The 27,862-nt window shown below is 41.9% G+C and overlaps 1 protein-coding gene across 6 annotated transcripts in view; it reads left to right on the forward strand.

Annotated features, from left to right (window-relative positions):
- The first annotated feature begins 284 nt into the window (after positions 1–284).
- NPRL3 (NPR3 like, GATOR1 complex subunit) overlaps positions 285–27,862 on the forward strand; it is a 309,508-nt gene continuing 281,930 nt past the window's right edge. For 2 of the 6 annotated variants that reach the window (XM_073633030.1, XM_073633034.1), the window contains exons 1-4: positions 285–506; positions 10,411–10,553; positions 24,742–24,811; positions 27,275–27,313. In XM_073633030.1, the coding sequence (XP_073489131.1) occupies positions 10,436–10,553; positions 24,742–24,811; positions 27,275–27,313 (227 nt within the window). In that variant the 5' untranslated portion in view covers positions 285–506; positions 10,411–10,435. The remainder of the gene's footprint in view (positions 507–10,410; positions 10,554–24,741; positions 24,812–27,274; positions 27,314–27,862) is intronic. The other 4 variants (XM_073633032.1, XM_073633035.1, XM_073633031.1 and 1 more) reach the window with 3 other exon arrangements.

Raw genomic sequence — 27,862 nt, forward strand, 5'->3', positions numbered from 1 at the left:
AGTTATAAAAAAAAAGTTGACTGTCTCTTCTGATGAATTTTAGTATTTGCTTTTTAATACGGGGCACACAAAACCAACAGAATGACTGGCAGATGCAAAGAAGGTTTAAATATATTTTATTAATATTTGAGAAGGAGAAGCAAACGTCATTAATAATCACTTGAACGCAGACTGCCACAGAAAGCACAAGAATTTTAGGCTCTGCACATTTTCCTCATTCGGACAGCCAGCAGCTGGATTTAGGCTGCTCTGTGTCATGTGACCAACCAGTCAATCTCGAGCTCGGGGCCGCGCTGAAAGTAAAGCGCACATGCGCAGTGTGCGCCGAGAGGTACGGGGACGCGCACGCAGACAGGGGGTCTTCCCTTATTCACAAGATTAGAACCAGCAGGAGGAAGTTGGACGGTTTAATTTGTTGGTTTCCGGGTGACACAGTGTGGGTTGTTTAGCACGTTCAGCCATATAAAATGATCATACACTGTACTGCAATGGCCACATAATAGAAGGTACGAGGTTTGTGTACATGTTTTATGTAAGGTCTCCTGCAGCATCCTGTATGGTAATTACCTCAGTGCTTAGACAGGTCTGGGCTGTTGATTTAGATTTGGCATGCCATACAGAAACTACAATAATAATAGCCTGCATTGCCCAGGGAAGGTGATGTGTGGGGGGAGGTGTAGTGGAGAGGTGACATATCTCACTGGGAGGTTTGCTTTGCTCCATTCTGAAGTGTAATGCCTCTGGTCATTGTGGGTGTGTGTGGTGTGCTGGAAAAGGGTGGCTTGTGCCATCAACAAAGTGCATAATGATCAATGGTGACAAATGCCCCCCCCCCCCCCCCCGCATTTAAACCTACAACATCCTGCCCCCGCACAGATGTGAACAGGGCCTTGTGCTTGGTGTCAAAGGCTAGGTTCACCTTTACCCACTTAAAGCGGTGTTCCAGCTGCTAAAAATTTTTTAAAAAAAAGTCAGCAGCTACAAACACTGTAGCTGTTGATTTTTAATAAGGACACTTACCTGTCCAGGGAGCCCGCGATGTCGGCTCACCCGAGGACAATCAGTCTATCGGATCGGGTGCAGGCACCGCCATTCCAACTAAGGGAAACCTTGTGGCTTCACTGCTGGTTTCCGAGTGCGCATGCACGAGTCCCACAGTGCTTTGTGAATGGCCAGCTTGTCTTCTGGGACACACACAGATCCCAGAAGACAACGGAGGTGCTCGCCAAAGAAGAGGACATGATGTCCTGGGCCGTGGCCCAGCTGCATCGGAAGTACACTTGTACTTCCAAAAAAGGTACTAAGGGACAAAAAATATTTTTTTCAATATCCAAAAATTAGGGGTGGAGAGGTGGTCTATTTTTTACCACTTAAGGACTGAGCCTCTTTTTGAGATTTATTGTTTACAAGTTAAAAACAGGTTTTTCTGCTAGAAAATTACTTAGAACCCCCAAACATTATGCATTTTTTCTAACAACCTACAGAATAAAATGGCGGTCGTTGCAATACTTTCTGTCACACTGTATTTGCACAGCGGTCCTACAAGCGCAATTTTTTTTTTGGAAAAAATACACTTTTTTGAATTAAAAATTTATACAACAGTAAAGTTAGAACAATTTTTTTATATTGTGAAAGATAATGTTACGCCGAATAAATTGATACCCAGCATGTCACGCTTCAAAATTGCGCCCGCTCGTGGAATGGCGACAAACTTTTACAGAGGAGGTCTAGGGCTGGAATTATTGCTCTCGCTCTACCGATCGCGGCGATCCCTCACGTGTGCTTTGAACACCGTTTTCGTATGCGGGTGCTACTCACGTATGCGTTCGCTTCTACACGCGAGCTCGTCGGGATGGGGTACGTTGAAAAATGTATTAATTTTTTCTTATTTATTTTGCCTTTTTATTTTTACACTGTTCTTTTAAAAAAAAATGTCACTTTTATTCCTATTACAAGGAATGTAAACATCCCATGTAATAGTAAAAAAGCATGACAGGACCTCTTAAATAGGAGATCTGGGGTCAAAAAGACCTCAGATCTCATATTTACACTAAAATGCAATAAAAAAATAAAATTTTGTCATTTAAAAAAAAAATAAATAAAAAAATGGCCCTTTAAGAGCTATGGGCGGAAGTGATGTTTTTATGTCGCTTCTGCCCTGCAGTGGTATGGAGACTGGTAGGGGCCATCTTCCCCTCACTCGTCTCCATGCCCAGCAAGTGGAAACATCCGATCACCTCCGCCGCTGCCGACAGTTCTGGTAAGCAGCGGGGGGCCCCCTCTCCCGCCGCCGATAAAAGTGATCTTGCGGCGAATCCGCAATAGAGACCACTCTTATCGGAAAGCAGACCGCCAGCCGAAGAAGAGGATACTGGGGTTATGGCAGCTAGCTGCTGCTATAACAATGATATTCCTCTTCAAACTTAAGACGTATATCGTCATGCGGCGGTCCGTAAGTGGTTAAGACCACCTCTCAAAAGTGGGTGGAACTCCGCTTTAACCACTTCAAGACCGCCGCACGACTATATACGTCCAAAGTTTGAACGGGGATATCGTTGTTATGGCAGCAGCTAGCTGCCATAACCCCGGTATCCCCGTTTTCGTGCGGCGGCCGGCTTTCAGATAAAAGTGGTCCCTGCGGCGGATTCGCCGCAAGATCACTTTTATCGGTGGCGGGAGAGGGGACCCCCCCTCCCGCCGCGATCCGGTGCCCCCCGCCGCTTACTGGAGCCGTCTGTAGCGGCGGAGGCGATCGCGTCCTATCCTGTGGTGTGTCTGGAGACGAGTGAGGCTAAGATGGCGCTCACTCGTCTCCATGACACTGATGGGCAGAAGCGACGTCAAAACGTCACTTCCGCCCACGCCTCTTAAAGGCATATTTTTTCAAATGTCATTTTTCTAAACGACTTTTTTTTTTTTTTTTATTGCATTTTAGTGTAAATATGAGATGTGAGGTCTTTTTGACCCCAGATCTCATATTTAAGAGGTCCTGCCATGCTTTCTTCTATTACAAGGGATGTTTACATCCCTTGTAATAGGAATAAAAGTGACACCCCTTTTTTTTTTTTTTTCTTTTAAAAACAGTGTAAAAATAAATAAAATATTGTAAAATAAATAATAAAAATAAAACATTTTTTTTTTAAAACCCCCTGAGCTCGGGCGCAGAAACGAACGCATACGCGAGTAGCGCCCGCATATGAAAACGGTAGTCAAACCACACGTGAGGTATCGCCGTGACCGGTAGAGCGAGAGTAATAATTCTAGCCCTAGACCTCCTCTGTACCGCAAAATATGCAACCTGTAGAATTTTTTAAACGTCGCCTATGGAGATTTTTGAGGGTAAAAGTTTGACGCCATTCCACGAGCGGGCGCAATTTTCAAGCGTGACATGTTGGGTATCAATTTACTTGGCGTAACATTATATTTCACAATATAAAAAAAAAATTGGGCTAACTTTACTGTTATCTTATTTTTTTATTCAAAAAAGTGATTTTTTTTCCAAAAAAAGTGCGCTTTTAAGACCGCTGTGAAAATACGGTGCAAAAAAAAAGTATTGCAATGACCGCCATTTTATTCTCTAGGGTGTTAGAAGAAAAACCATATATAATGTTTGGGGGTTCTAAGTAATTTTCTAGCAGAAAAACCTGTTTTAAACATGTAAACACCTAAAATCCAAAACGAGGCTGGTCCTTAAGTGGTTAAGGACCAGGCCTATTTTTCAAACTTATTTACAAGTTAAAATATTTTTCTTTTGCTAGAAATTTACTTAGAACCCCCAAACATTATTATTTTTTTTTTCAGACACCCTAGAGAATAAAATGGCAGTTGTTGCAATACTTTGTCACACCGTATTTGCGCAGCTGTCTTACAAACACAATTCCTTTGGAAAAAATACACTTTTTTTTAAAATTAAGAAAACAGTAAAGTTAGCCCAATTTTTTTTTATATTGTGAAAGATGATTTTAGGCCGAGTAAATTGATACCCAACATGTCATGCTTCACAATTGTGCCCATTCGTGGAATGGCGACGTTTTTAAAATGTTTACAGGTTACCAGTTTTGAGTTACAGCGGAGGTCTTTTGCTAGAATTATTGCTCTCACTCTAACGATCACAACGATACCTCACATGGTGGTTTGAATATGCAGGCGCGACTTGCGTATGTGTTCGCTTCTGAGAGCAAGCACAGAGGGATGGGGCGCTTAAAAAAAAAAAAAAAAAATATATATATATATATATATATATATATATAAAATTTATTTTACTTTTTATTTTTACACTGTCCCTTTTTTAAAAAAAAAAATTTGGATCGCTTTTATTCCAATTACAAGGAATGTAAACATCCCTTGTAATAGAAAAAAAGCATGAGAGGACCTCTTTTATGTGAGATCTGGGGTCAAAAACACTTCAGATCTCACATTTACTCTTAAATGCAATAAAAAAAAAAAGTCCCTTTTAAGGCCGTTGGGCGGAAGTGATGTTTGACGTTGCTTCCATCATCCAGCGCCATTGAGTCGAGTGGGGGCCATCATTCCCTCACTCGACACAGTGCCTCAGAGGAGAAAGGATCAGATCATATCCACCGCTACCGACGGCTCCGGTAAGGGACGGAGGCGATTGGAACGCCACGGGAGGGGGGTGGGCACCTCTCGCGCCGCCGATTAAAATGATTTTGTGGCGAATACGCCGCGGAGACTAGAGGTCGACCAATATATCGGCCGATATTTGGCGTTTTTTACTTAATCGGCATCGGCAGATTGTGCTGATAAAGGCCGATTATAACTTCAGTGTGACTTGCAAATGACTTCTGTAATAGAAGTCAATGCAAGTTGCCTGAAGTTTTCTGTGGAGAGAATTCTCTCCTCCTCTGGGCAGCCTTCCAAATCTGATAAGAAGAAACATTGTATCTCTTCTTGGTTCTTTTATCAATGAACTGAACTCTGTGTGTAGGAGTTCTCAGTTTAACCATTTAAAGACTAAATCTTTTCTGACACTTGTTACAGGTAAAAATCCTGTATTTTCTGCTATAAAATCACTTAGAACCCCCAAACTATATATATATATATATATATATATATATATATATATATATATATTAGCAGAGACCCTAGGGAATAATATGGTGGTTGTTGCAATATTTTATGTCACACGGTATTTGCGCAGCGGTCTTTCAAACGCAATTAAAAAAAAAAAAAATACACTATTGAATTAAAAAAAAAAATGCAGTACAGTTAGCCCATTTTTTTTTTGTTTTGATTACCTGTTTTTGTGTATTTAATATTTAAGATATAGTTTTTTTTGTTATCTAAATTATACATACAACTGATTGGAGGTTTGTTTTGTTTAATAATGTTTAAATGTAAAAATTTCTGTATCACTTATTACTTAAGGTTGCTCTCACACTGGAGCGGGCATGCGTTGACGGTAAAACGCTGCTAGTTTTAGCGACGCTATTCGGCTGCTAGCAGGGCGCTTATAACCCAGCTAGCGGCCGAGGAAGGGGTTAAATGCGCCCCTGAAACACCGCTGCCGAAACGCTTTGCAGGCGCTTCGGGCAGCAGTGCGCATTCATTTCAATGGGCAGGAGTGGTGGAGCAGCGGTATACACCGCTCCAAAGATGCCGGCGCAGGACCTTTTTTTAACATCCTGCCAGCGCATTGCCTCAGTGTGAAAGCACTCGGGCTTTCACACTGAGACTGCAGGGGAGCTGTTTTGCAGGCACTTTACAGGCGCTATTTTTAGCCCAAAAGAGCCTGAAAAATGCCCCAGTGTGAAAGGGGTCTAACTGTTAGATTTAATGAGATGAAGGGGAAAAAAAAAAAATCGGCCAAATATATCGGCCCAAAAAAATCTGCATCATATATCAGCCATCGGCCACTGCGATTTCTAAATATCGGCATCGGCCAGAAAAAAACCCATATTGGTCGACCTCTAGCGGAGACCACTATTATCTGAAAACGGACCGTCCGCCGTTTAAGTTTTGAGAATGACACAAATATTAATTTTCACAAAGTTTGCTGTTTCAGTGTTTTTTGATCTTTTTGTCAGATGTTACTATTGTATACTGAAGTATAATTACAAGCATTTCATATGTGTCAAAGGCTTTTATTGACAATTCCATTCTTTATGCAAAGAGTCAAAATTTACAGCGTTGACCCTTCTTTTTCAAGAAATCTGCAATTCGCCCTGGCATGCTGTCAATCAACTTCTGGGCCACATCCTGACTGATGACAGCCCATGCTTGCATAATCAATGCTTGGCATTTGTCAGAATTTGTGTTTTTTTTTTTTTTTATATGTACACCGCCTCTTGAGGATTGACCACAAGTTCTCAAAGGGATAAAGGTCAGGGGAGTTTCCTGGCCATGGGTCCAAAATTTGGATGTTTTGTTCCCCAAGCCACATAGTTATCACATTTGCCTTGTTATGGCAAGGTGCTCCAAAGGCATTGTTCATCACCAAACTGTTCTTGGATGGTTGGGAGAAGTTGCTCTCGAAGGATGTTTTTGTGCCATTCTTCATGGCTGTATTCTCAAGCATTTTGTGAGTGAGCCCAGCTGAGAAGCAACCCCACACATGAATGGTCTCAGGATGCTTTACTGTTGGCATGACGCAGTACTGATGGTTCACCTTTTCTTCTCCGGACATGGTTTTTCCCGGATGCCCCAAACAATCAAATAGGGGGATTCGTCAGAGAAAATCACTTTACCCCAGTCCTCAGCAGTCTGATCCCTATACCTTTTGCAGAATATCAGTCTGTCCCTGATGTTTTTCCTGGAGAGAAGTGGCTTCTTTTCTGCCCTTCTTGACACCAGGCCATCCTTCAAAAAGTCTTCACCTCACTGTGCATGCAGATGTACTCGCACCAGCCTGCTGCCATTCCTGAGCAAGCTCTGCACTGGTGGTGCCCCAATCCCGCAGATGAATCAACTGTAGGAGACAGCCCTAGTGCTTGCTGGACTTTCTTGGGCGCCCTGAAGCCTTCTTCACAAATGCAGTGGAAATGTTTTTTTATGGGATTAGGTTTGTTTTCATTGCAAAGAGGGACCTTGCAATTCATCTGATCACTCTTCATAACATTCTGGAGTATATTCAAATTGCCATCATAAAAACTAAGGCAGCAAACTTTGTGAAAATTGTTAGTCATTCTCAAAACTTTTGGCCTTGGCTGTACACTGGCCCATTCAAACCGGGGGGCCCAGGTAGTTTAAAGGTTAACGCCACCTTTTGCGGGAAACAATAAATGCACTTATATTTGCAGCAAACAATGTTTATTATTTCTTTTGCAAATGGGCCCTAAAGAGTATTGCAACTGAGATCAATGGACGGTGGGCAAAGACAGGCTCCTACAGACTCTTCCTTCAGATCCTTGCCCGTACCAAGGTACAGAGCTTCAGTTACTGAGTTGGAGAAAGTGTCAAAGGACTATGAGTGGTTGATTTACTAAAACTGAAGAGTGCAGCTCTGCATAGAAACGGCTTCCAGGTTATTTTGTCAACGCTTAATTAAACTAGCTACCATGCACAGCTGCACTAGTTTTTGCACTATCCAGTTTTAGTAAATCATCCCCCCCCGAGTGTGGTGATCACTGCAGGTCCTGGAGTTAAAATAATACTAAAGGCTTGTGTGTGTTTGTTTTTTTTTTTTTTTTTTAAATAACAAATATGTTCTACTTATCTGCTGTTTTACGCAGAGCAGCCCTCTTCTTTTTGGGTCCACTGCCAGCAGTTCTGGCTCCTCCCCCCTGCCGAATGCCCCCAATAGCAAGCCTCTTGCCTTGCCTATCTGCATGTCCCAATATTTCTTCCTCATCAGAGATTCCTTTGCTATAGAAGGTCAGCATTATCAGTTTGTGGCCTCGCTGTTAAGTCTGGCCACTGCCCTGCAGGTTTTTACAAAAATTCTGTCTCCCATTCTGGGGCACTTAAGGATCCAAGGGGTGTCCATTCTGGGGTAATTGGATAACCTACTTCTCGGAGAGCAGTCGGTTCGTGTAGCTGTAACACAATGTAAAATTCACGGTTGGGTTCTCAAACTTCAGAAATCTGTGTTACTTCCAACCTAGAGACTGGAATATTTAATCTTGGAAACAGTTCAGCCAAAGGTTTTTCTTTCCCCAGAAAAATATGTGCCCCTGAGAAAGCAAGTAGCTTCACTCAGGGAACTGAGAAATCCCTCAATCTGGTTTTGCATGAGGGTATTGGGGAAGATGGTGGCTTCACTTGAGGCAGTACTTTTCACTCAATTTCACTTCAGGCCTCTGTAGCTGAATGTTCTGTCAGCATTGGGACAGGAAATTTCAGTTTTTGGACCCACAGATGTGTCTACGTCCCAGTGTTCTGCAGCCACAGCTTTGGCGGGTGTCATTTTGGACATTGGAGACAAGGAAATTGTTTCCTCCCATCTTGTGGGAAATGGTAACAACAGATGCCGGTCTGTCAGGATGGGGAGGCGTAATGGATCATCTGTCAGTACAGGAGACAGGGTCTCCACAGGAAAGATTGTGACCCATCAATGTTCTGGAACTACAGGTAATTTGCTTGGTGCTTCTGCATTGGGCAGACCAATTCCATGGCATGTGTCAGTGACCAAGGTGGCACCAGGGATCAGGCTGCAAAGTATGCGGTGGATCGCATCCTGGCCTAGGCAGAGATTCATATTCCCACTGTATCGGCCGTGCACATTCCAGGGGGTGGGAAATTGGCAAGCAGATTTTCTTAGCTATCGGCAGTGGGCTCCAAGGGAATGATCCCTCCATCTGGAGGTTTTCAGGGCATTTTGTCAGCTTTGGGGAACGCTGGATGTGCTAGCATCCACATTCAATGCAAAGCTGAGAAGGTTTATTTCTAGGACCAGAGATCTTTAGTCTTTTGCGACAGATGCCTACCACATATACACTTTTCCTCTGATTCAGCTTCTTCCATGTCTGTTGCGCAGCATCTGGATGGAGAAAACGCTGATAATTCTGGTCACTCCAGCTTGACCCAAGAGGGCTTGTTATTCTGACATCTTAAACATGACAGTGGACGGCCCCTGAATGCTTCCGACACCCCCGGATCTGCTTCTTCAAGGTCCAGTCTGCCATCCTTCTTTACAGTCACTGGCTTTAATGGCTTGGCTATTGAAGCGAGGGTCTTGATGGGTAAGGCAATTTCTAGGGCAGCTGTTCCCACATTATTGAGGGCCAGGAAGGAGTCCTCTAGGAATATTAATCATAGGACTTGTAAATCTTATATAGCCTGGTATAAGGCTAGGAAATTCCATCTCTTAAAATATGTTATAGACTGGATTTTTTCTTTTCTTCAGGTTACAGTAGACTTAAAGCTGACCCTGAGTACGATTAAGGGGCAAATCTCTGGTTCGACAATATTTTTCCAGAGGCCAATTGCTTCACATTTGTTGGTACGAGAGTTTGTTCAAGGAGTTATTTGTATGGTCCCTCCAGTTAGGCCTCCGTTGCCTCCATGGGATCTAAATTGTGTTTTGTCAGTCTTGCAAAGGCCTCCATTTGGGCAAATCCGGGATATTCCACTGGTGCTTTTGTTCAGGAAAGTTGTCCATCTTGTTGCTATTACCTCGGCAAGAAGGGTATCAGAATTGGCAGCTCTTTTTTGTAGAGGACCATTTCTGATACTCCAGAAGGACAAGGTGGTACTTTTGTCCTGCTCCATTCTGTTTGCCGAAGGTGGTATCGTCTTTTCATCTCAATCAGGACATTGTCCTAACATCATTTTTCACCAGGACTCACCAGGGGACAAGGCACTTAACACGTTAGATGTGCTGTGGGCCATAAGGGTGTATTTGTTATCGTCTGCTGCAATAGGACAATCAGATTCACCATTTGCTCTTCCAGAAGCTTCTATTAAGGGTCAGCTGGCTACCAAGTTGACCATTTCGTGTTGGATTCGGAAGCTGATTGCTTAAAGGGCTATCCATCACCAGGCCTCAGTGGAACAGGTATGCAAGGCTGCTACCTGGTCATCTATTCACACCTTTTCGAGTTTTTATAAGGTGGATGTAACTGCTGCTGATGATGCTATGTTTGGTCGTAGTGTCTTGAGGGCGGTTTTGTAGCTTTTGGGCTTGGCTGCGGTGGCTGTGTTCTCTGTCCTCACTTTGGGACATCCCAGGTAGTCAAGATTATTAGCCTACTCTGTGTCCCGTCATGTACGAAATAGAGAACCTTGGATTTTTGTACTTGCCTGTAAAATCAGTATCTTGGAGTACATCCCCTCTCTATTGGGGGTATTGCTTGCTACAAAACGAATGCTCTCCCTGGGGGGGCCTTTAGTTATACTCTGCTTATTATCACACTTGACCATCTTTCTTAATTCAGTTTGTTGCATTTGTAATATTGAATATAATATGTTATATTATTGAAAGTTTATTTATTTTTTCTTTCTCTCATGCAGGCTATTTGTTTGGCAGTTTCCAAAGATGGGTGAAAACACCAGCCCTATAAGTGTTATTCTGGTTAGTTCGGGAAGTAGAGGGAATAAGCTGCTATTTCGATATCCTTTCCAAAGAAGTACAGAAGGTCAGTCCACGCAGACAAGTAAGTGTTATCTGATAAAATGCTTTGTTCAGCATTTTTCTCCTATCCCAGCATGCATTAGATTTGGGCCTCCAAAATAGAAATTGGGAAAAAATATAAAGCTTGTGTTTTTTACTTTTGGTAATAGTTTTTTTTTTTTTTGCCCTAGTCATCTTCTAGGACAGCAACCTAAGAGATGATGGGTTCTTCCTCTACGGGATACACAAGCCTAAACTGTGAACCCCCCTCTTCCCTCGACGCTTAGATTGTATTTCCTACAGTCCAGCAGCACAGCGTTTGTTTTATCCTGACCCGATGGCTGTTAGGTCAGCAGATCCCCTCCTGTTGCAGATCCACCTGGTTGGTCTTGCCTTAGCCTTCTGCCTAGATCAGAGGTTTCCCCTTTTTCTTTTCCAGAGCTTGGCCCTAATGTAGTTTCAGGGAGTCGACTCCTAAAGACTGTCGTGGGGTTTTGAAAGGGGCCTGTGGGGTGGCTGGACTATCTGGAGCCCTGAGGCTTGCAGCCTAGTGGGCACATGCAACCCAAGCTTCAGTTTCAGGTAGAGAGATGTCACATCTGGCAGCCCAGGATGTTATGCTCCAAGTCGTGCTCTGTTTGCAGATACCTTTCGTCTGGTAAAGCCTACCTTTTGAGTTCCCATAGCCACCTGATGCCTCACATTTGGATTATTTAACACTCGGGCAGTTGCAACCCACAGGTGTTCTAAGCTTTTGTCTCATGTAAGGAACATTGGATGTGGGTTCTAGATTCAACAACCAAGTTTGTTTTTTAGGTCCAGGGACCCTCTAGCTATTACAGGGGATGCGCTGGTGACTTTGTGGGATCAGTTTTGCCTATTCTGTGGCTTTCCTATTTTAATACTTTTTAATCGAGGTAATTGGCTTCTCGCATAGTTTACCATTATACTGGTAAGCGTATTTCTCGGGGTGCAAGGCAAGAAAACCCCATTCCAAGAAGTTCTACGTGGGACCAATCCTGCCTTTCCCCAACCTAGACTAGGTCAACACCTGGCTTTAAGTAACTTCAAGGGCCAAGGTCAACCGTAGCGATTTATTTTTTTTCTGTTTTGCTCTCGTTCCTGCTTCTCTATGGCTTGTTGCAACCGCATAGCGTTTTAAGGACAGTGTCCTATCAGTTAGCATTTTTCTTTTTCTAAGATAGGGAGACTGCCTCTCCCAGGGTCTACCTTATTGCTCCGTAGGCTTAGTTCTCATATAATGAGGCTGAGAAATTCCACTCTAAGATCTTTCAGTGAGAGGCTTTCCTCCAGTCAGGTCTGGGCATTGTCTGTCTTTGCATCTGGGAAGTGTATTTCTCGTGGTGTGAGGCAAGTTCATCTCATCCCAGGTAGTTCTTCATGGGACATAGGCTGTTGTTTTGTCAGTCCAGCCTGGATCAACTTTTGAACTTTAGTTCCTCTTGGGGGCCAGTTTCCGGCTATGTTATTTTAATTTAATAGGTCTCTTACTTGAGTAAGCCCGTGTACTGAGTGTTGCTCATGTAGTTCCACTGGTTTCATGATATCTTTACCTAATTTTGTTGTATCTTAATTTTTTTCCTTTTAATCCTGTCAGAGATTTCTACACCCACAGAGTTGCCTTCTTTTCTTGCAAACACCTTTTTTTCTGTTTAAAGGATAAGATCATCTTAAAAATAAATTAAAAATAAATGCACCTTTTTTTTTTTTTTTTTTTTTGCATTTCCATTTCATTTGTTGGTACTTGTAGTTCATTCATTCACAGAACTCTGATTATGAATGACGTGGGTGGAGGGCCACACTCATTTTGAATAGTGACAGCGGATACAGGGAGAAAGATCCCTGACCCGCTGTCACAGGGGGAAGCAGGCAGATGCTGAACATGTTACACCCTAAATATAGCTGTAACATGTTCACAAAGGTGAGCTAATCCTTTTAGTCTGGGTTCACACTGTAGCAATGCAAAACCAGCGCGATTCCAGCGCTGGTTCCCGCATCACATCTCTCCCGCAGGCAGTTCACACTGCCTTCTGTGAACCGCTGCGGGTGTCAATACAATGTTAATGACACCCCCAGATCAGTTCACTGATCGCAGTGCGAACTGTGGATTCAGACAAGAATCGCATCGCATGGGTGAGAACACCCATGCGATCCGATTCCAGTGTGGGTCCCTGCGCCTTTTTTGTGCAAATCCAAAGCTAGTTCAGCCATACAAACTGTATGGCTGAACTTGCATTGCACTGACATCGCATGTGATCCGCACTGCAATGCGGGTACGAATCACATGCAATGTCTGTGTTCGCTACAGTGTGAACCCAGGCCTAATTTGTTTTTTTTTGTTTTGTTTTTTTTTCTTTCACTTTAACCAAGAGGTTCTCCCTTCACTCCCTGGCTACAGTGCATTTCAAGGGGATCTCACTCATGGACAGCTGAACTGGAGCCACAGGAACTCCTTCTTTTTTTGCTATACTCGGGAGGAGTAGCAGAATGTGTTTTGAAGTGTAGTTCTAAGTATGCTCATGCTGTTTGTGAAAAATGTGTTATTAACCAGTTGCCAACCGGTCCATAGCCAAATGACGGCTGCAGAGTGGTTTGATAACTCTGTGAGCACGTATTATGACGTGATCCCAGAATCCTGCTCTCGCGCGCCCCCTAGGGTGCGCACACGGGAACATCCGTGACCGCCGTGTCCAGAGGACCCGACACATCACGGATCACGGTAAACGGCCGCTGATCGCGGCCGTTTACCATGTGATCGTTCCGTCAAATGACGGAGCGATCACATGTAAACGAATCGCCATCATGTCATGATGCCGGTTCCTCTCTCCCCTCTGTGTACCGATCGGTACAGAGGGGGATGGATCGCATGGCAGCAGCGCTGTGGGCTGGATGTGTAGTGCCCACAGCACTGCTCAGTGACAATTGCTGTCACATCCAGCCATCCATCCATCCATCCATCCATGCTCAGCCATCCCTCCATACTCAGCAATACCCCGCAATACTCTGCAATACCCCGCAATACCCTGCAATACTGTGCAATAAATAACAGAATAAGTGTAGCGCTAATATGACAAAAATCAAATAACCATGTGTTATATATTGTGAAGACCATTAGGTTCCTCAAATCAGCACATCAAAATGTACAGGGGGGGACATAAAAAAGTATATCAAAAGATAAAAAAGTCCTCAAAGAATGTATCAGGTAAAATATTAGGATAAGAGTCCTCAATATGTATGTGACTTCATATTTAAAACATGTCAATATGCAGAAAACATCTGGACTAAAGAAACACCACTACCGACAGTGAGTAGGCTTACCGGAACATTTGAACCCAATAAAACGTATGTTCAATTGGGTCAAACAAGCTTGAATCCTGAACGGTTGATGGAGTTTCGTGGTAGGGGGAAGAAGATCCAAGGATAATCTGTGTGATGGTGTAAGCCTCAGGGGTGATGTCCGCAGTGAATGGTGGTTACATTGGGCAAGGAGAAACATAAAAAGGCCACATAGTGTAATCCCGTATGGAAAATGTGTTCCAAATTTATTATAAAAGAAAGAAATACACTCACATGAACAATGGATAAAAGACAGTGCCGGGCAAGTAAAATGGCGGCAGTGGGGTCCTACCCGACGCGTTTCGTCTCCTTGGACATCATCTGGGGGACCCCCCACTGTAGCCAACAGGGTTTATATAAGAAATGTAATCCCCAATTTGAGAGTCAACACACATTGGATTTGGCATGTAAACCATGCCACTTTCGGTGTCTAGGCAAGATGGCCGCTCAGCGTGCGTTCCATGCCTCATTTTGAGACCAGAAGTCAGTTAGGCATTACTTCAGCATATCCAACATATTTAACATGGAAGGCTTTGGATAATGTGTTGAATGTCCATGGTGTGCCGTGCAAACGGAACAAAAAGTGACATGAAGAAAGGGAAGCGCGAGTGCGCTAAAAGTGAGTGATGTGACGTCACTGGCATGTGCCCGAAGCATGCGTTCCAACAGACCGTGGTGCGCTGGTGTAAGAACGGAGGGGAAATGACGTAATTCCCCTTCACTTAGTGGGAGGCGTCTCGAAGAAGCATACTGCGCCGATGCGCAATAGCATCGTGAGTCACCCCGGGAACAGGATCACGTGTTCTGGATGCCGGGATGACGTATGCAAGGCACCATAACAAGTGGAATCGTTGTGAACAAACGGGAAAAGTAAAAGGCAGAAAAACTTAACTCGGACAGACCTAAAATAGTTGCAAAATATGTGAAATGAGTGGCCACGGATGGCGGTGTGAATAAATTAAATGAGTATACCCACGCATGGGAGAAAAATATACGTGTGTCTGTGGTCACGAAAACATGTGAAAAACGTGTATAGTGCGAGGTAAACGGGTGAAATTTAAAATATGCCACAATGTTCGAAAAAAGTTAAATTATTTTTTTGAGCAAATAACAACTACTCAAACTCCAATGTGTATATGTGAAGTGGACTCTCATGGGGGGATCATGTGCCAACAATTGTACACATAAAAAAGAGGGAACTTCAACCCCATGCTAGACATATCCACATATGACTCAAAACGTGTGTAGCATGAGTCCATATTAAAAGGATCCCTAAAGTTCAAAACATAAAATTGAGAACCTATGTGACAGCACGTATAAAAACTGTAGGTGTCATACTTACACATGAAAAATAAAAATGATAATGGTAAATATATGCAAGAAATATATGTACCTAAAAGGTGTATTGGAATAAAATAATGGAAAAAGGAGAAAGATAGGCATATTGGATCGGGACATCAGGCCTTATTGATGAAGGAATTAATGTCTAGCTCCACGTTCATGCCGGACGGAAAGAGTCCAGAGTTCATGAATCCAGAAGGTCTCTAAACGAGAGATACTTCTGGTCATGGCACCACCTCTCCATGGGGGGAATATATCTGTCTATCACCATAAACTGTGTGACCTTAATTACACGGTTGTGGTGCAGTTTATAATGCCTGGGGACAGTGTGTTTGTTTAGTGTCCCCACTCTTAATAAGAGCAATATGCTCAGACACTCTGACTGAGAAGGAGCGGATAGTACGGCCCACATATTGTTTCCCACAATGGCAAGTGATTAAATACACAACATGACTGGTAGTACAGGTACAAAACTGTTTGATGGAATATTGTTTATTAGTCACAGAGGATGTAAATGAAACAGTTTTGCGTCCTATCCCAGAGTTGTGCTGACAAACACTACATTTTCTACATGAGTAGAAACTTTCCATCTAATGAAAGAGAGGTTGGCGTATGGGGGGGTTGATAATATTTGGAGCTATTTTACTTTGTAGAGTGGGAGCTCCTCTAAAGATAACTTTTGCTTGGTCAGGCAGAGAGGTGTTTAGGATCCTATCGGTTTTAAGGATGTCCCAATGTTTGGAAATGATAGCTCTGACCTGTTTATGCTGAATAGAAAATGAAGTCAGCATAGACCACTTGAAAGTATCCCCCTGTTCTGCTTTAGATTTCTCTTCCAGTAGAGACTCCCTGTTAGTATTTAAAACCTGTTGAAATTCCCGGTCTACTAGGTGGGGATCATAATCTTTGTCCACAAACCTGGCTCTCGGTATGTTAGACTGTGTTCTAAACATGGTAATATCAGAGCAATTGCGACGTAGCCTAAGAAATTGGCTCTGTGGCACGGAGTTCACCCACGATCGATGGTGGCAACTATCCGTTGGAATGAAGCCATTACGATCTGTTGGTTTAAAGTGCATCTGGAACTGGAAACGTCCATTACACATTTTAATTTCTAAGTCCAGAAAGTTGATTCTGTCTTTTCTGGCAACATAAGACAGAGATATACCCCTATCATTGTTATTCTGGTATTGAAAGTACACTTCCAATGATTCGGCACTACCCTTCCATAGGAAGAGGATGTCATCTATATAATGTGCCCACAGGACGAGAGAAGGGGTCCCGTGGGCATAGACGACATCCTCCTCCCACTTGGCCATGAAAAGGTTGGCGAGGCTAGGGGCAAATTTAGCGCCCATAGCCACGCCACGTAACTGAAGAAAGTACCTTTGGTTGAACCAAAAATATCTGTGCTGGGTGGTAAATTGCAAATTGCCTTGCATACGGCATCCAGAGCACGTGACCCTGTTGCCGAGGTGACTCACGATGCTATTGCGCATTGGCGCAGTATGCTTCTTCGAGACGCCTCCCACTAAGCGATGTGGAATTACGTCATTTCCCCTCTGTTCTTCCACCAGTGCACCATGGTCTGTTGGAACGCATGCCTTGGGCGCATGCCAGTGACGTCACATCACTCACTTTTAGCGCACTCGCGCTTCCCTTGTCTTCATGTCACTTTTTGTTCCATTTGCACGGCACACCACGGACATTCAACACATTATCCAAAGCCTTCCATGTTAAATATGTTGGATATGCTGAGGTAATGCCTAACTGACTTCCGGTCTCAAAATGAGGTGTGGAACGCACGCTGAGCGGCCATCTTGCCTAGACACCGGAAGTGGCATGGTTTACATGGCGAATCCAATGTGAGTTGACTCTCAAATTGGGGATTACATTTCTTATATAAACCCTGTTGGCTGCAGTGGGGGGTCCCCCCAGACGATGTCCAAGGAGACGAAACGCGTCGGGTAGGACCCCACTGCCGCCATTTTACTTGCACAGCGCTGTCTTTTATCCATTGTTCATGTGAGTGTATTTCTTTCTTTTATAATAAATTTGGTACACATTTTCCATACGGGATTACACTATATGTATGTTTCTTCAGTCCAGATGTTTTCTGCATATTGACATGTTTTAATATGAAGTCACATACATATTGAGGACTCTTATCCTAATATTTTACATGATACATTCTTTGAGGACTTTGAGGACTTTTTTATCTTTTGATATACTTTTTTATGTCCCCCCCCCCCCCCCTGTACATTTTGATGTGCTGATTTGAGGAACCTAATGGTCTTCACACTATATAACACATGGTTATTTGAATTTTGTCATATTAGCGCTACACTTATTATGTTAATTGTTCTATGCTTATATCCTATTGGCTGTAATACTCTGCAATACTCTGCGATGCCCCGCAATACCCTGCAATACTCTGCAAAACCCAGCCATACTCTGCCATACTCTGCCTTATTCTGCCATACTCGGTGATACCCTGCCATGCTCTGCCATGCTCGGCTGTACTTGGCCTCTGTATGAGGCCAGGCTGTGGATGTCTCACATGTGTGGTATCGCCGTACTCAGGAGGAGTAGGAGAATTTATTTTGGGATGTCATTTTTGGTATGTACATGCTATGTGTTAGAAATATTGTATAAATGGACAACTTTGTGTTAAAAAAAAAAAAAAAGCGTTTTAACCACTTCCCGCCCGCCGGCCGTCATACGACGTCCTTGACTTTGTGCGGGGATATCTGAATGATGCCTGCAGCTACAGGCATCATTCAGATATCAGCTTTTTCAGCCGGCGATTCCCTACACCATAAGAATGACCATAAAGTCTGTTCCACTGCTTGATCGTTCTTACGGTAGGCAAGAGGGGACGGCCCCCCCCCCTTCCCGCCGCCCTCAGATGCTTCTGCCGACTCACCGCTACGATCGAAGCCAGGATTTTTTTCTTTTTTTTTTCTTTCAGGCTTTCCAGCCTAGAGGTGAGATGTGGGGTCTTATTGACCCCATATCTCACTGTAAAGAGGACCTGTCATGCCATATTCCTATTACAAGGATGTTTACATTCCTTGTAATAGGAATAAAAGTGATCAAAAAATAAATTTTTTGGACAAAAGCGTCAAACTAAAATAAATAAAGTAAAATGAACAATAAAAAAAAAAAAAAAAAAAAATGTTTTCCCCCGTGTGCTCGCATGCAGAAGCGAACGCATACGCAAGTCCCGCCCACATATGAAAATGGTGTTCAAACCACACATGTGAGGTATCGCTGCGATCGGTAGAGCGAGAGCAATAATTTTGGCCCTAGACCTCCTCTGTAACTCAAAACATGTAACCAGTAAAAAACTTTAAAGCGTCGCCTATGGGGATTTTTAAGTAGTGAAGTTTGGCGCCATTCCACGAGCGTGTGCAATTTTGAAGGGTGACATGTTAGGTATCTATTTACTCTGCATAACTTTATCTTTCACATTATGCAAAAACATTGGGTTAACTTTACTGTTTTTTTTTTTTTTTTAAAGCACAAAACTGTTTTTTTATAAAAAAAAAAACGCGTTCGAAAAATTGCTGCACAAATACCATGCGAGATAAAAAGTTGAAACAGCCGCCATTGTATTCTCTAGGGTCTTTGCTAAAAAAACATATATAATGTTTTGGGGTTCTATGTAATTTTCCAGCAAATAAATGATGATTTTTACATGTAGGAGAGAAATGTCAGAATTGGCCTGGGCACTCCAGAACGCCTGAAGGTGCTCCGTGCATGTTGGGCCTCTGTATGTGGCCACGCTGTGTAAAAGTCTCACACATGTGGTATCGCCGTACTCGGGAGTAATAGCAGAATGTGTTTTGGGGTGTAATTTGTGGTATGCATATGCTGTGTGTGAGAAATAACCTGCTAATATGACAATTTTGTGAAAAAAAAAAAATCGATTTTGCAAAGAATTGTGGGAAAAAATGATAACTTCAAAAAACTCATCATGCATCTTTCTAAATACCTTGGAATGTCTACTTTCCAAAAAGGGGTCATTTGAGGGGTATTTGTACTTGTACTCTGGCATGTTAGGGTCTCAAGAAATTAGATAGGCCATCAGTACTTCGGGTGTGATCAATTTTCAGATATTGGCATCATAGCTTTTGGACTCTAACTTTCGCAAAGACCAAATAATATACACAGATTTGGGTTATTTTTTTACCAAAGATATGTAGCGGTATAAATTTTGGCCAAAATATATGAAAAAAAAAATACTAATTTGCAAAATTTTATAACAAACGAAGAAAAATGCATTTTTTACAGAATTTTCGGTCTTTTTTCATTCATAGCGCAAAAATAAAGAACCCAGCGGTGATTAAATACCACCAAAAGAAAGCTCTATTTGTATGAAAAAAAATTACAAAAATTTCATATAGGTACAGTGTTGCATGACTGAGTAATTGTCATTCAAAATGTGAGAGCACCGAAAGCTGAAAATTGGTCTGGTTATTAAGGGGGTTTAAGTGCCCAGTGGTCAAGTGGTTAAATTGGGAAAAAAAATTAACTTTTTATATTTTCAAAAAACTTGTGGCAAAAAAATGAAGTCTTCAAAGGATTCACCATGTCTCTTAGGCTGCTTTCACACTGGGGCGGTAGGGGGCGTCGGTGGTAAAACAGCGCTATTTTTAGCGCTGTTTTACCGCGGTATTCGGCCGCTAGCGGTGCGGTTTTAACCCCCCGCTGGCGGCCGAAAAAGGGTTAAAACCACTTGTATAGCGCGGCTATTGCCGCGGTATAGCCGCGCTGTCCCATTGATTTCAATGGGCAGGAGCGGTTTAGGAGCGGGGAATACACCGCTCCTTCACCGCTCCAAAGATGCGGCTTGCAGGAGATTTTTTCTTCTCCTGCCAGCGCACCGCTTCAGTGTGAAAGCCCTCGGGCTTTCACACCGAACAAACAGCGGAGGCTGTTTTGGGACGGTTTGCAGGCGGTATTTTTAGCGCAATAACGCCTGCAAACCGCCCAAGTGTGAAAGGGGTCTTAGATGTCTTGGGGTGTTTTGCTTTCCAAAATGTGATCATTTAGTGGGTATTTCTCTTGTCCTGGCACTGCAGGAACTCAAGAAATAAATAAGATGGGTAGTCAGAAATTTAGACACCTGACGTATGCTTCTTGAAAGCCCAGAGATGCTCCTTGGATTTTGAGCCCCTCTATGCATCTAGGCTGTAAAAAAGTCTCACATGTGATATCCCCATACTCAGGAGGAGTAGCAAAATGTGGTTTAGGTTGTAATTGTAAGTATGCCTATGCTATGTGTGAGAAATATTTTGTTAAAATGACAACATTGTGAATTTTTTGTTTTTAATTTTCTCAATTTGCCCAAAAAATTACTAAAATTAAAACTTCAAAACTCCCCATGCCTCTTAGGCCCCTTTCACACTGGGGTGGTTTGCAGGCGCTATTGCGCTAAAAATAGCACCTGCAAACCAACCCGAAACTGCTGATGCTGTGTCTCCAGTGTGAAAGCCCGAGGGCTTTCACACTGGAGCGGTGCGCTGGCAGGAGGGAAAAAAAACTCCTGCAAACATCATCTTTGGAGCGGTGAAGGAGCAGTGTATACACCGCTCCTGCCCATTGAAATCATTGGGCAGCGCGGCTATACGGCCGGCATAGCGGTGATTTGCGGGCGGTTTTAACCCTTTTTCAGCCGCTAGTGGGGGTTAATATCCACCCTGCTAGCGGCCGAATACCGCCGCTAAAACTACGGTAAAGCGCCGCTAAAAATAGCGGCGTTTTACCGTCGACGCCCCCACTGCCCCAGTGTGAAAGGGGCCTTACTAAATACCTCACTGTCTACTTTCTAAAAAGGGTCAGCATTTGTACTCTCCTGGCATTTTAGGTCCTCAAGAAATAGGATAGGCAGTCAGTTCATCAAAATAAAATCGGCCATTACATTATGATCACCCCCATAACCTGTCCAGGCATAGACTACACTAGACCTCTGGAGGTAAGCTGTTGTATCTAAACAAATGAATGTGTACAAGTATACCTCTACGCTACCCAAGTGTAAAGAAAACAAAACAATTGCTTTGATGATCAATGTGAGTGGCATACTGGCTAGATAAATGGTGAAAAACAATAATATAGTAATGTTGATGAGCTTCTGCATCCACCCAATTGCGTTCCCACAATATGCAAACAGTATAACAATGTGAAAATTGGTGTTGCGCAGGCTCTTGAAGTGTGTCACAAAATTCAGTGCTATATAAATCTGACGGTAAAGTAAAATAAATCATACACATTTATAAACATATACAGTGCTTCACATAGTGTAGTCCATTGTAGAAATATAATTAAATAAATAATAGTTCCTTCTCCAACGGTGATGTGCCAAATATAATCAAACTTTTCACAATAAAGTGCTGTTTTCCTGCATATATACAGCAGAATCGGTGTGCTTTCACGTCCTCGTGTCCCCGCTATGCTCCCAGAACTCCCACCTTAAAAAACAATAATATAAGCCTGGAAAATAATAATACAAAGATATGTCAATCCCATGCTTAATCTTCAATTGCACACAGTACGAACACAAACAATGTGCAAATAACTGTGCAATTGTTAAGAAATCCTCTGTGACAAGAATAAGGTGGGTACTCTTACCGGATATGGTGGACCCACTTACCGATTGGTAGTGGGTCAGTCAGGCTTAGTTTAGTTTATCTCCTCACTTGTCCATGTAATAAACAATATGTGGGTCGTACCATCTTTACCTTCTCAATAAGGGTCAATGAACATCTGGCCAGTATTCGGAAGGGCCATACTAACCACAGCGTACCCCACCATTATTTGGAACACCACAGATAATAGACAAATTCCAGATAATAGACAAATTCGTCCCTAATTGGAGGGGCGAATCATGTCTACGGAGGGTATCTAGACTGGAAACTTATTGGATCATGAATTGCAGTCTTATTCGCTGTTCGGTTTGAACGTAGATTGGGACATAAAATGTTTCATCAATCCAGCTTAAAATAATTGAATTTCCTTGGATTTTCTTATTTTATATTTCAGCCTGTCCAATTTCTGCAATATTTGTGAGTAATTTTCCATAATCTATTTATTTTAGATTCTGTTTTCATGTTTCATCCACCTCTTGATTGTACTTTACATCCTAGGTTTGTTTGAAACTATTTTTATATTTCATAATCTATTGTCCTGTTTATTTTTTAATCTGACTGATTTATTGTTACAATCACCACTACTCTTATTAGGGAGTTTCACCTTTGGGTTATCTGGGTGGCCCTCATGAGTGCACTTTTTTCTGTTCTGCGCTATGACTTTGTGGACACTAGGGGACCTGCACGTTTCCACAAACCACACCATGTGATTATCCACCGTTTCATGCAGGGTTGTATACCCGAGTGTGGGAGTGGTCTGCCCAGCTACCCCCCTTGTTTTCGGTCGTTGGAACCAACCTCCTACTACAAGTGAGGTTTGGCCCACCTCTGGTCCATTTTGAGTGCTGTAGGTGGATGTGCATGTGCCCTGACCACCCTGTTGGCCCATAGGAGTTAAGTTGATTGCGTGCTGCATTCTGTCACGTGTTTAACCCAATGAGAGACGTGATTCGCTCGTGTGGCCTCTGTGAGTGGGCGGGCCCACGCACATCATGTGATTCGGCCCGTCGCCATGTGACCCGCAATGTGATCATGCGGGTCACGTGGTCAGAGGTCCTCATTGCATGACGGACGCATCAACGGGACGCTTGCGTAAGTCATATAATTGGTTTATACCATGTGACATGAAAGCGGCGCCGTGATTGGCGGTTATCGTCATTGTGCATCCTTAACGCTGCGGCTTGCAGGTGCATGGTGTTTTTTGCGCCTTTTTCTCATGACGTCACCGGCAATGAGGTAAGCGTGATTGGCAGAGCCTCCCTTATGGGCGGCTCTTGTCCTTTGGCGCCCTTTCTCGTTTTATGGTTCCGGGTTAGATTACATGGGTTTCATTGGTTCTTCTGCTCCACTTTCCATGGGGAAGTGCTTGGGAGATGCCCTGTTGGATGATGGAGTTAATATGAGAATGTTATCACTTCTGCCTGCAGCACTGGAGGCGGACCTTCCATAGCCAATTTTTGTCACATGTTTTATGATTGCTATATATATATATATATATATATATATATATATATATATATATATACAGGCAATGTGGGGGAGCAATGCTATGCCCCAGTAGAAGTCTTTGAGGATGAAAGGCGTCGGGCTCGCAATGCTCCCACATTGCTTTCTTATCTATTTTTATATACATTTTGTGATCACCAGTACCTGTACTCATTGATTTGATGTACTGTTCTTTTTATAATAAATGCCTTCCTGTTTTTATTGATCTACACCATATGGAGTCGCTCCATTTGCTTTTATCCCGGTCCGATTGAGTCCTTTTTGTGTGCAACGACAACCTTCAGACAGCCCCCCCGAGGTTGGGAGTTCTTTACCATGTTGGAGAACCATAAAGAACCAGGATTCTCTGGCCTGACCAACACGGATGAGGAGTGGAACTATCCCTCCTAGAGTGACCGTCTTCTAACCAACTGTAACCCTGTGGCACTTGGTCCACTCCACATAAGCCTGACTGACCCACTACCAAACAGTAAATGGGTCTACCATATCTGGTAAGAGTACCCACCTTCTTCTCACAGAGGATTTCTTTACAATTGCACAGTTATTTGCACATTGTGTCCAATTGAAGATTTACTATCAAGCATGGGATGGACATATCTTTGCATTATTTTTTTCCGGTCCCCTTCAGTGAACATTGGACTTTTTTGTGTATTTATCACTTTTCCACAGGACATCACAGTTCATGTTTCCTTGTTTTATAGCGCTACTCTATATATTTTTTATTTCATTTGGACTTTGTTTAAGTGTTTAGCTGCTTTCTGTTTTGACTTTGACGATATAGTGGTTTAGCGCAGTAATTTCACCTTTATTTGCAATAATATAAGCATGATGGTTGGAGTGATGTTACATCAATCTTGGCTTGTTTCAGAGTATCCAGATGATCCTTTTAGGACTCCTACTCCCATGCTTAATCCTCACATTAGAGTAAAAGAAAGTGATCCCCCTATGGTGAAGTATTTTAAAATCATAAATTTTATTAAAATAGCAATTCTTACATGTAAAAAAACACTTTGTACTGTGTAAATCCAGTCTCTTGCATCACTTCCGGTGCGATGCACTGTGTGTTTTGACACCTTTCTATTAGAACCAGCATTAATTTTTTCAGCAATTTGACCTTTCACAACACATCAACTTCAGGGACAAAATGTTTGCTTGCTACCTAATACTGTATATCCTACCCATTATCAGATGTCATTGCCATTAAATAATCAATGTTATTCACTTTACCTATCAGTAGTGATAATGTTACTGCTGATCAGTGTGTATGTTTATATGTGTATGTGTGTGTGTATAAATATTAGAAATAAAAACTTTTTTTTTTTTTGTTAACCTTTTGCTATTTAATTTTTTTTTTTTTTTTTTTTTTTTTTTTTTTAGGTGTTCCAAGGAGCAGTTATGCTTTAAATAACTCTGGAGCAAATACAGAAGACCCAGATGGGGATTCAAAGTATGACTTTTCTTTCTCTTTTTAATATTTACGTACAATCTAACCATTTATCTAAACACAAGAAACATGCTAATTATTAATAATGTTATAAGCATCCTGAAATTTTAGGATGTATTTAAGCGTTTGTCTTGCTTAAGAGGATCTCGCATACAGTATACTTATCCCTAACAGTGCTTTCTTCTGTTATCTGAATCTGTGTACGAGGACATGCATAAGGATGTGTACAAGCAATAACAATGCAGTGTAAAAAAAAACAAAAAAACTGCATTTTCTTGTAGTTCTGGAGCTGAAGGTCGGGCATAAAGCCTGTCATGTAAATTAATGACTGTACACCCCTGTACTTGTGTAAATGCTTCAATACATAGCGTTTACTTGTGCATGCAAAGTAACTTCTATGCCAGGCTTTACACCCCACCCATGGCTTCGGAGCTATTTAATTTTTCACGTTCAGCATATCTAATGCCTATATATGTTAGCGTGAATGGGGGCTAATAGTGCTGATCATTTAAACTTGCACCTGGAACTTAAAACCGTTGTTCTTCAAAATAGCAGCTACAGTTGTATTGTGTTATGGTACTTATTATTCTGTGTATTCGTAAACAAGGCTTTTAAAGGCATAATGAGAAAGGTACAGAGGCTGCTTTATGGTATTTAAACATATTTTCCAAGGTTAGAACAAAGCAAATTTGTACTCACAAAAATTATTTTATTTGAAGTAGAAAGATACTTAAAAGAGAAGTATGTGCTTCTAAAAAGAAAATTATACTCACCTAGATGGATGCAGCATTTATCCAATGCTGTATCTGTCCCCTGCCAGCTCTAAAGCCAAAATAGCAAGCTTTCACAAAGCATTTGCAGAGCTCTCGGCAAGCTTTGTTGAAGCTTTTAAAGTACCATTCAACTCCAGTTTGTTACTGTTGAACATGGATCCTAATGAGGGTGTTGATAGCCACTTTAAGCAAGCTGCTAGTAGGCTTTTGAAGCCTGCTAATAGGTTGTATATATTGATCATTGGCACTCTCATTAGGATCTGTGTTCAACTTTTATAATCTGGAACTGAATGTTACTTTAAAAGATTCAACAAAGGTTGCCGACAGCTCTGTTCAGACTGTTATTATACAAGTTGAAGCCCATGTGAAACCGACTTAAAAATCCCACAAACTCCAGTGTAATACGCTATTGGATTATAACAGATCTGTCTGTATAGTGTGTGTGTGTGTGTGTGTTCTACTGGAAGTTTAAAAATATACCCTCCTGAGTGTTTTTTTTGTTTTTTTGTTACAGTCAATACTTTTATACCATATTCTATGTATAATCTTGGAAACTATTTTTAAATATTGTCTGTTTTCTAGTATGTGTTGCACTTCTGTTTGGATGAAAGAATAATTAGAATTGTAAAACATAATGTCAGTCTTAATTTTTTTTATAGCTACTTGAGGATCTTCATATGAAAATATTGATTGCCTGGCTGTCTTCTCTCTGAACCATTGACCCAGAACCAGCATTCAGATCCAGAAAGTCTTTGGGCCCATTCACACCAGCGCACTGTGACAACATACGTGTTACCGTGCTGTGGTGCTACTTTATTCTAAATGGAGCCCTAACAGTTTCCCAGCACACCAGTGTGGCAGTTTGCTTCCAGAAATGCTGCATGCATCATTTCTGGTTCGGTGTGATGGGCTCCGATAAATAGGCTGCCTTAACACGTACGTTAACGCAGGATGCAATGCATTTGAGTCTAACACACCAGTTTAAAATATGCTAGTGTGAATGGGTCCAGAATGAAGTTAGAACTTGTGATCCGTTTTATTTTTCATGTACGTGTTTTAGAAGATCTTGAAGCCTCTGATTTTAATGTGTCATCCAGAACATTTTACAGATATCAGGAGTAGCAGCCATTAGACTTGCTTAGTAAAACCTAAACTTGGTTATGCCCTATATAGGAAAACATCTCCCCCCTCTATACAAACCCCTTTTTAATAGAATTGCCTACGAATACCTATTTGTAATGTTTACATCTTGTCAGCGGATGTTACTAAGGCTGCCCATACACTATTCAATTTTCCTGTTCAACTTTCCTTTAGATTTACCAAAACCATATAATATGAGGTGAAACCTAAACCTTTTCAATGTGTATGCAATCAGGCAGGCCCTTGCACTACATAGTTGAAGGTAAATCTAAAGAAAATTGAATAAGAAAATTGTATGGTGTATGGCCAACTTAAGAATAATACTCCTTCACCTGAACCAGATTGTTGTTTAAGTTAAGTGGACCTTTACAGATGGTAATTATCAGACCAGCCTGACCTGACTGGGACTTGGATGGCTTAAGAAAGTGCAGGTATAATTAATCTCCAACTTTACATATCCTATAAAGTTAATCAAAAAATTTTGTGGTATGTTTTTGGTGTTATTTTGTTTTTCATGTTTATTCTTTGTTTGTGGCTCCTGTTCCTATTCCAGAGAGCCATGTCCTCTAACAGATGAGCAAATGGTTGCAGGGTAAGACCAGACATTCTAAACAATCTAGCTTTGTTTGGAATAAGTCTCTCTCCTTATTGAGTCTTTACCTCTTCCTACTTGTTCTAAAGTTGCTTATCACAGCATAAAAAAAAACCTCTAACTTTAGCTTGGATATTAACATTTAACAAATTATTACAAGCTCAATGCTAACATTTCTTTGCACAAATTCTTGCTTAATTCTGGTAAAATTTTAATTTTATGTTCCTGTGATGTAATGTTTCCCAATCCAGAATGGACTTTTGCTATAAAATCATGTTGCATAAACCAATACAAATCTGTAGAAACAAATTGTGAACATGTGTAATAATAGTATAGCACTATGGATTTTCTTCAGCAAGATTTCTAGTGTTAACACCAATGACCTTGTGGACCACAGAATACTGTATATCTCCATAGTGTTCATGTCATCCTTTTTATGGTTCCATGAATCATAGCAGCCAATCGGCTTAAAATCAGCACTGGACAGTGGCAGTTAAAGAATTGTAATTGTATTCTTTCAAAAAAAAGACAAATTAATCCCCTCACCCT

Source organism: Aquarana catesbeiana, linkage group LG06 (genome assembly GCF_042186555.1).
Source record: "Aquarana catesbeiana isolate 2022-GZ linkage group LG06, ASM4218655v1, whole genome shotgun sequence".
NCBI classification, from domain to species: domain Eukaryota; kingdom Metazoa; phylum Chordata; class Amphibia; order Anura; family Ranidae; genus Aquarana; species Aquarana catesbeiana.